The sequence below is a fragment of the Bufo gargarizans genome, chromosome 11, assembly GCF_014858855.1.
Source record: "Bufo gargarizans isolate SCDJY-AF-19 chromosome 11, ASM1485885v1, whole genome shotgun sequence".
NCBI classification, from domain to species: domain Eukaryota; kingdom Metazoa; phylum Chordata; class Amphibia; order Anura; family Bufonidae; genus Bufo; species Bufo gargarizans.
In genome coordinates this window covers 21,007,451-21,019,023 of record NC_058090.1, presented here as the reverse complement: position 1 = coordinate 21,019,023, position 11,573 = coordinate 21,007,451, and the positions used below count along the sequence as shown (strand labels likewise).

At 48.6% G+C, this 11,573-nt stretch overlaps 1 protein-coding gene across 1 annotated transcript in view; it reads right to left on the bottom strand.

The window, feature by feature from the left end:
- Window positions 1–363: 363 nt before the first annotated feature.
- SETD3 (SET domain containing 3, actin histidine methyltransferase) overlaps window positions 364–11,573 on the bottom strand; it is a 38,960-nt gene continuing 27,750 nt past the window's right edge. Inside the window, exons 9-14 of the mRNA XM_044271576.1 lie at window positions 10,802–10,916; window positions 8,865–8,939; window positions 7,318–7,484; window positions 5,849–5,934; window positions 4,021–4,181; window positions 364–2,219 (exon numbers count right to left, since the gene is read on the bottom strand). Of these exons, the coding sequence (XP_044127511.1) occupies window positions 1,812–2,219; window positions 4,021–4,181; window positions 5,849–5,934; window positions 7,318–7,484; window positions 8,865–8,939; window positions 10,802–10,916 (1,012 nt within the window). The 3' untranslated portion in view covers window positions 364–1,811. The remainder of the gene's footprint in view (window positions 2,220–4,020; window positions 4,182–5,848; window positions 5,935–7,317; window positions 7,485–8,864; window positions 8,940–10,801; window positions 10,917–11,573) is intronic.

Below are 11,573 nucleotides of genomic sequence, written 5' to 3'. Positions count from 1 at the left end.
CAACGCCCGTGTGAACCCAGCCTTAGAGGAAAGGGTCAGCAGAGTCATCTCATCATTAAAGGCCAGTGTTAACAGTCTAATGTCATTAGAGGACAGTGTCAGCAGAGTCATCTCATCATTAGTATGCAGGGGACTTAATCACTGCTGTATTATACTGCTAGAGGCAGAACAGTAACACCACACACGGCTCTGTATGCAGCCTCTCTGATGCCTGGAGGGTGGGTTTGTACAGTCACATCCTGCAGCCTGTATTGGTCTATTGACGCGCTTCTGACCATTGACCCCCCATTCATTGGAGATGCCACAATGCTTACACTGAAATAACACAATACTTTGCTCTTAAATGATGACCCAACAGCAGAAATCATTCACTTTTTTTTATTGATGACTTCAGAAGGAAAGAAAAAATAATAATAAAATAGACATAGCCGTCCAAAGTCCTAGCTATGGTGAAAACCAGAGGAGCCAAGAAGCCGCCACGTTGGAGCAGCTTCCTGCCTGTAGTTCCGGAGGCGTTCCCTCTCAGCCCCTCCAACACTGAACTGGTTAAAGCTTTTGTGTGGACCCGTAATCCTCCGAACTACCAGTGACTGAGCGTGCGGTACTAGTCATGTGACTGAGGGTCTCAAAATATAGATTTCTATTTACACATATATATTAACCTCTTCTAATGGACTTTACCTTGTCTGATAGTTATCAAAGTCAAAGTACAAAACCGGAGAAACTGAAGTCTGGCGGACTACAAACATGGCTGCCTTCTTCCAGAAACAGCGCCCATCTTGTCCGGTAAGAGGGGGTGGATCTAGTATTGCAGCCCAGTCCCATTCAAGGGAATAGGGCTTAGCTGTAATACCAGACACAGCCATGCCCAGGTGTTGGCGATGTGTCTGGAAGAAAGCAGCCATGATTTTCTAACCTCTTACAAAAAAAGGGATTGTAAAAAAAATGCCCGTTCTCTTCCAAAAACAAGCGCCAGAGGCTGTGTAGTAGTGCAGCTCAGCCATATTTCATTCGGGGAGCTGAGCTGCAATACCAGAGACAGTCTATGGGTGGCGCTGTTTATGGAAGAGAACAGTCATCTAATCCTGTGCAACCTCCTCAAGGTAAAATGCTGTAAATCTTAGTCATATCGGTTCCTGGGAAAGGCTAGTGAAGACCAAAATGGCCTCCGTCACCAGTCATCACCCAGCTTTACTGGAATCCTGAATGGTAAATCCGCTTACTTGCGAGGCGGTTTTTAGGGCATTTATCATTGGCAGCCATTCAGGGCCCTGGAAATGCTGGGTTACTACCCGGCAGCCATATTGGTCGTCACCCAGATATAAATAAGACGCACCGAAGAGGACTTTATCAGCTTGAAAAGGGCAATTTTAGGACTTTCCTTATTTTTGGGATTTTGGGGGTAAACCCTCTCTAACAAGGGGCAGTTAGTGCCAACATTGGTAAACGTGGAATTAAAAAAATTTATAATGAAATAACCAAATAACCATATATTATTATTAATGATCGGAGCATCAATGTCTGCTCTGAAGACAAACCTTCAAGATTTGGCAACTACCGGCCCCGGGCACGAGAACTCATTTCCGCCATCTTGCTGTTCAGCGATCGTTGCCTACTCTTCCTCTAAAAAGTTTAAGTCAACATAAAAAAAAAAAAAAGAAAAAACTGAAGCAGCAACGCCTCCTCCTGCGGACACAAGGGGAAGACAGCGACGCAGGCGCACGGTGTCAGGAACCTCCGCTCTTCTCCTTTACAAGTCCAGACCAGTTCACAATTGCACTTTTGCCTCCTGACCGCCTTGCGCAGTGACGTTATTTGGCATGGCTGGTGGCGTCGTCCTCTGCCAGGGCGCTGTCGCTCTCAGTCTTGGTCCCGTTGTACAGAGAGTCCTTTCCATTCAGGAAGCCGTTTTCAGTGATCTCGGTGATGGTGAGGGTCTCCTGCCTTTTCAGCTCGCTGGCTTCTGCCTCTTCATCATCGAGGTTTCTCAGGACCAGGGGAAGTTTGGTGTCGGACGTGGCGTTCTCCAGGAAGGTGATGTTGCTCTCCTCGTATTTGGGTAGCGAGTCTCCGTCCTCCAGGTGCTTGGTGTATAGCTTGCGGTTATCTGAGGCGCTTTTTACGGCTTTCTCCAAAATTTCTTTCTCTACGAGGCGCAGCTTGATGCCCATGGCTGCGTGTAGCGAGAGGTCGCCGCTGTCCAGGAGCTGCTTATCGTCCTGCGATTGGGGAGAAACGTGAGAATTCAGGAACACTTGTGATGTCTGCTTAATGAATGCTTGTACGCCTACATATTAGCCAAATCTGGAGCAACTCAGTGTGCTGTTCCTTATTCCTCCTGGAAATATGTATGAATCAATAAAAAAACTGAGCGTTACCGTTCCACTTGTCAAGAAGGCATGTCCCATCAGCACTGACTGAACAGTGTAGAGACGAGCCCTACTAACAATGTGAATGACAAGGAGGAATAATAGAGGAATAGCACAAGTATTTAATAAACAGCCACGTCAAGGCATAGGACATATCGACATCATAGAGTCCACTGAATGGCCGTTATGTATTACTATATTTCCACTACAGAGGACAAAACGGATCACCCTGGCAGCCGCACTTTGAAAGGGGCAGTCTCTAATGAGGCGGTCCTTTAAAAAGCGTTTTCCCACTGATGGAATCTCACCAGAATATGCCGTCTGTATCTGTCAGCACAGATGGGGACAACCCCTGATAGAGCTGTAATGGCAGCCATAATAGCGGTCACCCAGCTTTCCTTTCCTATAGGTACATCTAAGAAGTGGCTGAAGGGAACCTCAAAAAGTTTGAGAGACAACTCGAGGACTTCAGCCCGTGAAGGATTTCTTCAAATCATCCTTAGACTACGTTCACATATGCGCTGTCTATTCGATATTTCTATCCCATCGCTTGGATAGGCCATCAAATGTCAGATAGGTGCAGATACCACCTCTGGGACCCACTCCTATCTCCAGAACAGGTGTCCCCCCCCCCAAGTAAAGTCCAGCCACCCTGCATTCACCCCTAAGTGACTGCTGGAAATAGCAGAGCGATGGATTGGCCATTTCCGGCAATCTCATAGCTGTGAATGGAGAGGCTGCTGTGCACGAGCGGTGCGCTCTCCATTCACTTCTATCTGAGGTCCCAGTATATGCGTCCGCCCAACCATTTTTGGAACTCCTAGTATTAGTGAATGGAGCGCACACCGTGTATGCGCAGTGTGCTGTCCTTCATTTTAGGGGTGTGTTCCAGAGGAGACAACCGCACCGATCTGACACTGATTGCCTGTTCTAGAGATGGGCCAAACCCTTTAACCAGGGGCAGACTGGCCATAGTATACCTTACGGGGCAACTTCCTTGTGGGCTGATGCCCAGGGGGCCACCTGAGCTATCCTCGCGGCCGTCAGCCAGGTAAGTAATGATTTCGCACTGCTCTCTTGAATTCAACTGTATCGCCATCTTGAATCAACTGCGGGCACTGGCCACCACAGAGGGGCAGTTTTTGTGGAGGTATATTCTGCTGCTAGGGCAGTACCTTGTGATGCGCTGTGGTAGTTGGCTCTGCTGGGGCGGTATAATATATAGTATAATATAGTATTGCTGGCCTCACCTATTTGTGTTGGCTCTGCCTCCTGTCAGTTTGGACACGGCTACAAAAGGGGGACATTTAGTTTTTTTCTGGGTCACGTTATGTTCCCAGTGCCTTTAAAGATGTGAACCTAGCCTAAGATGCATCACATGGCTATACAAAGGGTCTTGTATGGTCACAGATTACAGGACCTGACTACCACTCTGATCTCCAATCTGTGACTCTCCAGCTGTTGCAAAACTACAACTCTCAGCATGCCCAAAAAGTCTGCGGCAGTCAGGGAATGCTGGGAGTTGTAGTTTTTCACTAGCTTTCGAGCTACAGGTTAGAAATCTGTAAGCTACAGGAGGAGGACACTTTCATCTTGGGCCTGCTGTGGCGATGGCAGCCATGACCCCTTCTTCCCAGTGAGCTGACGGTACCTCCACTGTGGTTCTGTAGGTTTTGAGCAGGAGTGAAGCCCTCGCCTCCAGGAAGGTCCACAGCTTAATCTCATTGTCCCAGCTCACTGGAAACTCGCTATTCCCCAAGGTGAAGATCTTATCGATCGCGTGGTCTCCGATTAAGTGTTCTTTCAACTCCTCTGTAAAGACATAAAATGAAAGGTCAGCGATGAGATCACCTGCAGCAGAGCTCCTAAGGGATTACGTGGAGGACGTCTTCATGTTACGCTAGTACTACAAACCCCAGCATGGCCTTTGTCAATTAAAGAATGGTAACTAACAAACACTTGATATATAGATATAGATGGCAATGGTTCAGGCTCCCGAGGCCCTCCGCAAACAATTCACTCTGCCAGAGAGAAAAATGCCATTAACCGTAATACAATTAACGTAATAAAACAGACCGGCCGCGTCCGTCAAAGGGAAAGCTGCTGTTTCTTAGGGACCTTGTGCTCTGGCTTATGGAGAGTTGTCCCAAGTGGTGCACCCCAAAACATCCTGGCATATATATGCCCTATATGTTCTGCCCTTCACAATATGACAATTCCACATAGGTAAAGTAATTTAAAGGGGTTGATTGAGTTAAATGAAAGCTCGGTCAGCCCCTGCACATGTGCTAAAATACCAATTAGAAGGTATACTTCCCCCTTAGTCTCCCGCTTCTTCCTGCGCTGAGTTCTGTTCCTCCACCGCTGCCATTTGTTTTCCTGGCTGCGGCAGTGACGTTCCGCAAACTGCTGAGGCCAGTGGTTGGCTGCATGGTGACCTGTGTGCACGGAACGTCACCACTGCAGCTAGGAAGATTACATCAGTGCTGAACATATAGAGGGGCTGCTTGAGTTTTTATTTACTTCAGATAACCCCTTTAATGCAAGCATCCCTAGTGATCCAGTGAAGTAAAGGGGTTAATGTTAGCACAGCTGCTGGCTTAAGGCAGTAAAAAGGTTGATGTCAATATTCCTAGGGCATTGAAAGGAAAGACAGAATGCCTGGTAGTTTAAAGGTTAACATCAGTATCCTGCATGGTCTGGAGCAGCAGGGGTTAATTCCAGTAACCCTGGTGGTCTAGGGGAGCAAAAGGGTTGATTTCAATATTCCTAATGGTCTAGGGCTGGGGTGGGCAACCTGTGGCACGCCAGCTGTTGTGAAACTACAACTCCCAGCATGCATACTTGCACTGCTCTTCTCAGAACTCTCATAGAAATAAATGGAGCATACTGGGAGTGCTGTAGGTTGCCCACCCCGGGTCTAGGGCATTGAAGGGATTCATGTCAGAATCTCTGGTGGTCTAGGGGTTAAAGCCAGCATCCCTGGTGATCTACAGCAGTATAAGGGTTACTGTTCGATATTTCTAGGGGTCTAAGCAGTGAAGGGTTTAATATCAGAATGCCCGCTGGTCTAGGACAGTGAAGGCTAGGTTAATCAAAAGTATCCCTGACGGTCTAGGGAAGTCATGTTGTTATTACTAAGACTCCTAGTGGAGGGCAGTGTAAGGGTTAATGCTGCATACCTGCTGCAGCGGATTTTACTCACCTCTCCGGGCTCCTGCGTTGTGAAAGCTGCACACTGACAGTTCAGTCCCATGCTTCCTCCCTGGACTGCTCATAAAGATGGCTGCAGGGAGGTGAAAGAGATCATAGTGCAGCTGTCAATGCCCACTGGTGCACTGTTCTCTTTATGGTCAGGCAGAGTGATTCATGAGCACTCTGCCCAATCATTATGGGCAGGGCTAAGGGAAACCGTGCAGCACTACCATCTCTAATGCCCGCCTGTGTGTACATATATATATGTACTGTATATATCTTACCTTCACTCATACAGAAGACTCGGAGGAAAGCCAGAAGCTGAGCAGATATGGGAGGCTCAGTGATGTGCAACGCAAAAACACTGGACCTGTGCAGAGAGATAAAGGGGCACTCAACCCAGGACCTTACACAGCGATCTGAACACATATACAGTATATACTGTAAGTACAGGGGGGTCTACAAAATAAATGAGGCCATTAGTTACACTGGAATCGTCCCTGCTCCCAGCTCATTGCATTGCCCGCAGTATCCTCTATATGCTAATTACATCTAGGACACGCTTCCTGCACTCGATCCATATCCCAAAGGTGCAGCACCTCTTAATTGTATTCTTCAGAGGGGATTCTCCAGGCGAGAACACAACGGAAGTATAACAATCTATAGGATTATTAGAGTGTCAGCTCTGGTGAGGAAAATCACTAAACTATTTAAAAGGCCCTTTAATATACATAAAAAAATGTGAAATCCGCATCCCGTTATCTTACTTCTATCCTGAGATCTCATCACTTGAAACTAAAGGCCCAAAGCCTGAGGCTGCACTACTGACAGATTCGGATGACAACATGAGCCATTCTGGAACCAGATCAGCAAGATCAATGTCCCTACACAAATCTGCAGCCTCAAGCTGGGAAGGATGTAGATGTTGTTGGATTTGGCGATTCTGGATCCACAGGAGGTCATCATGATAACAGAGCCCCTGATAGATACAGATGTAGCAGAGCTGACTTTGTCATTTATACCTGTGTGGCTCCTTTACTGTGTGCACTGTGATAACTAGTTCATTGAATGCTCACAAGTTGCCAGACAAAAAGTGGACTGTGGGGGGTCCCACAATAGGACACTGTCATTATCCTAAACCCGTTTAAAGGGGTATTCCCCATCTTAAAAAGTGACAGCAAATTACTAGGCTTCATCACTTTATGAACTGTGAGGGTCGAACCTCTGGGACCCCCACCAATCCGTACCAGCTTAGCGCCGACACTGGCTGTGCACTTCAATGTAAAGGGAGTGGCTGGGGCGTCGCTGTGCAGAAAAAAAAAAAAATGATCGTGGGGGAGGCCCCTTCTATGGTCTCCTGGCCCACTGGCTGTGCACTTCAATGTACAGGGAGTGGCTGGGGCGTCGCTGTGCAGGAAAAAAAAAATGATTGTGGGGGAGGCCCCAAAGTTGGACCCTCCACAACCATGAAGTGAAATTATATCCTAGGAGGAGATACCCCTTTAAGATACGATCAGTCCTATGCAAATTAACTGATAACCTGACCTAATGCTTTGCAGCAAGTGATAAACCTGCATTGCTACATGAATGATAACCTATCATAATGTGTTGTGCCAAGTGATAAACTCAACTCTGCTACATCTGTAGTCACTAGGCACCATACGGGGGTTGGATGTGGCAAATGATAAACCCACCTCTGCTACACCAGACAAAACTTGGCCTTGCTCCATCAGCGGTTGCACCTTGTACTCACGTAGGTATGCCGGCTCGTGCCAGGACTTCGGCCTTCATGGCATAAAGCCTGTCGCTCTTGCTGACGCCCAGCTTGATCTTCACCCGGTCGTGAGCATTACTCTCGAAGAAGAATCCGTTGTGGATGACAAACTCGGCGTTTGAGCGGGTGCCATAAAAGATGTAAATCTGGGTTTGGACAGACAGAACAGGACACGAGTCGGGATTTAACAAGACGGTACAAAAAAGGCTAAAGCCTCGCGCTGAAATCTCTCTGCAGTGCTGACTGCGTCTAATCGAGGGCTCCCCGCGGCTCTGCTTATCCGGCTGTGATAGCAAAATAACAATTATCTGCCTCCCACCCCATAAAAGTTACTGCACGCTTCATGTGCAGCGGGCTGGAAGATTCGCTCCATAGATGGCTCCTCGTGTCGGCCCAGACACACGGACAGGGGAGCCTGCGCTGCCCAGTAATCTGCCCGCACGTTCCTGGCACCATGTCCTGTGTCTACACAGCCTCAGGGATAATGGGGGGGAGTTCACTCAAAGAAAAAAAAATATAGCAAAATATATATGGTTAACAAGATTCTGTCCAAAAAATCTGATTACTAGTAGCTAGCGACACAGAACAAGTCTGGTTCAGGCCCCGCCGAGGGTATTTGTCCCTTCTGTGCCCCAAGCAATTTGTGTCAGACCGGTTGCTCAGGGTATGCAGTATAAAAGGCAGTGTTTCCATAGCAACCAGGCTGTCCTAATGGTCATTTTTAATCAGATTTTTCTAAAAACAGAACTGGTTTAAAGGGGTTGCCCACAGCTAGACAAACATGTCTGGTTCCCTCTGGAAACGGTACCACACCTGTCTACAGGTTGTGTCTGGCATTGTGGCTCAGCGAATGGGGCCGAGCTGCAATACCACACGCAACCTGTGGACAAGAGTGACGCCGTTAGTGAAAGAAAGCAGCCATGTTTTTCTAATTCTGTCCAACCCCTTTAAATTGTTGTATTGAGGTAACCAGGTATCATGTATGGGATGAGTTTTAAGGGGTTATCCGGGACTACAAAACGAATGGCCTATAGCAGGCATGCTCAACCTGTGGCCCTCCAACTGTTGCAAAACTACAACTCCCAGCAAGCCCGAACAGCCTACAGCTAGGCATTGTGGGAGTTGTAGTTTTACAACAGCTGGAGGGCCGCAGGTTGAGCATGCCTGTCCTATAGTATTTGCTTGTGGCTGGGAATTATAGCTCTGTCCCATTCGCCAAGCTGCTGTAATACCGGGTGCAGCCACTACCAAAAGCATGGCGCTGTGGCTGGTAAACAGTGAAGGGAACATCGCACTTCCTGGAGCGCTGTGGCCCCACCAATCAGCTGGGAGTCAGACCCCCAACGACAGACCCCCAACGACCTGATAGTTGGCCCACCCATTCAGTTTACAGTCCTGGACCCCTTTAAGACTCTGACACAGGAGAATGTAACGTAGATGTATTTTAACAAGCCAATATGGCGGCCGATCTAACGAGTTTGGCTCTCAGTGGACGCCGCCAACCGGCCCTCAGCTACGGCTCTTACCTGCTCGCCTTCCTTAAAGTCCTGCAACGCCACGCACTCGCACCGGTCATCCTCCAGATTATAACCGGTAGTTATCTAAGCGAGGGGAGAAGTAATGAATAAAGATTGCGACTCATTAGACGCTATTTCACCTGGAGCGAGATTGTCTCTTTAGACGGCATAAAACATTAATGAAAATCATTCAACGTGCGAGCGCTCCACCTGACGTGACAGGTTTGCCGCTGAATATTTCATGACACCTACCAGGGATCACAAACGCTATGCATTTAGAGGCAAAACTGGATTCTCGCCCGACACCTGCTTTCCGGAGACCGATCTGAGGAGAGAACGGTTATCTGTCCGGTGAGGGGCCCGAGTGCGGCTCCGAACGTTACAGCCCTGACGTGCAGCTGGGGGGGGGGGGGGTCACATATCCATATTACAGGTGGGTCACACTGACTGAAAGAGCACCCTATGGGAACATTACAGGGTCTATTTGGAGGTTTCCAGCACATAACGCGCTGCACCTGGCAGGGTGTCCGTAGTTTTTCCTGCATGCTGTCAAATGTCATTTAGCAATGCGCCCGTCCACCTCTAACTCCTCTGTGCAGCGACAATATGGCTGTGCGGGGAGCTGAAAGGGGATGATGAGAATACAGCCTTAAAGGGGTTGTGCAAGAATGGGGAGTGAGGGGGGGTGTTGGTAATCCCCATCAATGACTTACCTGCTTCCTGGCGATGGCTCTCCGCTCCTTCTTCCCCCGGCCTGGGATGTCAACCTCCGGATGGACATCACTGCAGCCAATCACAGGCCGTGGCGGTGTCTGGATCCCCTTGTGACGATGGGGAGCCGGACACCTCTATGGCCTGTGACTGGCTGCAGCATGTCAAACTGGATGTTGACATCACTGGAGCCCAGAGGAGCATCAAAGGCCGGGAAAAGACGGAGCGAGGAGCCGGCGCCGGGAAGTAGGTAGGTCATCTTACCTTTGCAGGTCTTGCAGAATGGGGACCCCTTCCCCCCCTTTCATTCTTGCACAACCTCTTTAAAAGGGGTGTTCCAACTATACAAAAGTATATTGCAGATGGGTGAGAACATATAAGAAGAGATGCTCCACTCCACATGTTGGAAAGCCCCGCTCAGCCTGTCAGTGGCCGCAGCAGTGACCGCCTCATCCACTGATTGGCAGAGAAGGTAGTTTTTAGGCAAGTTGAAGTGGGCACCAGAATTCGAGAGCAGTGGGAAACCCCACCGGGGCTATCGGCAAGGGCAAGTATCTCTCCTATTGTTTTTAAGCTCCTCTGAGCACGCTGCACACCCCTTTAATCTTGGGGACAAACAACAAGGCCCTCAATTGCACCTCCCACAGGTGCGGTGCTGCTCAGGAGCCTAGGAAAACTGGATGACAACACCTGTGGCAGCTGTAATGGGGGTCTTTGCTGGTTGCCACCAGGCAGTCCAGGCTGCAGAGTGACACAGCCAACAAGGTATGCAGGGACATGGGAAAGCTGGGTGCCAACTTAGATGGGAACTGTAACGCTGGTCTCATTGGTTGTCAGCCATCTTTCCTAGAAATGGATATAACTAAGGGTACGTTGACATGACGTGCAGCGCCATTTTCAGAACCATCAGTCTATGGTTCTATTCACACTACCATTTATTATTATTATTTTTTTTATGAGCCATGTCCTATTTTGTCAGTTTTTACAAACTGGCGCCCCCATACAGTTCCAAGGGTCTTTAACGGACGTTTTTCAGAAATGTATCCGTGAAAAAACGTTAAAATCAGCCTGTTTTGCCATTTTAATATCCATGTTTTTTCCCCCCACTGTCATGTAAATGTAGCGTAAGAGACAAACTTATTTACTGGTGATTTTTTTTGCGCATTTTTAAAGAAATGAAGATAAAAGCGTCCGCTGTCTGACATGCGATGCCGCTCACGTGTTCAGTCACTTACCAGGCCATTGGTGTGATTGCACATGTCCCACAGTGGAATCAGGGCCAGGGTAACCCGAGATCCATCCTCGGTGGGAATCTGATTCTGTCTCGTCATGACGGATGATACAGCCCACCTGCAGGCAGAAGAGACCCCACGGGGCCGATATGAGGTCATCGGTATTTTATGACCAGGCCGGAATAACATGGGGGGGGGGGGGGAAGGGGGGCGCGGAGCGTTCTGCTATGAAACGCAGAATTTACAAATGCCTGTAGGCAGCTGATAAGTCACCGGGGGCGATGTGGAGCTTTGTAGTTATCCCTGGAAATACAGCCCATAAATAAAATACATCCCTGAATGATGGAGGAGCCGACAGGGGGGGAGAATACTGCACCCTCAGCTCTTCTGTCCCATCCCCGAAACATAACGGCCTTCCAAAATGCTTTAGTTTAATTAATTGTATTTATTTTATATATTATAATCACCGCCCCTTCTGGATGTACAGATATTCTAATTTTTTGCAACAAAACCTATCTATCTATTACCGGCTATATCCCCAGCTTCCCCCCCCCAGCTATATCCCCACCTGCCCCCCCCCCAGATATATCCCCACCTGCCACCCCCCCCCAGCTATATCCCCACCTGTACCCCCCGGCTGTACCCCCCGGCTATATCCACGGCTGTACCCCCCGGCTATATCCACGGCTGTACCCCCCGGCTATATTCCCGACTATTTCCTAGCTTTATTCCCGGCTGTATCCCTGGCTATATTCCCGACTATTTCCCAGCTGTA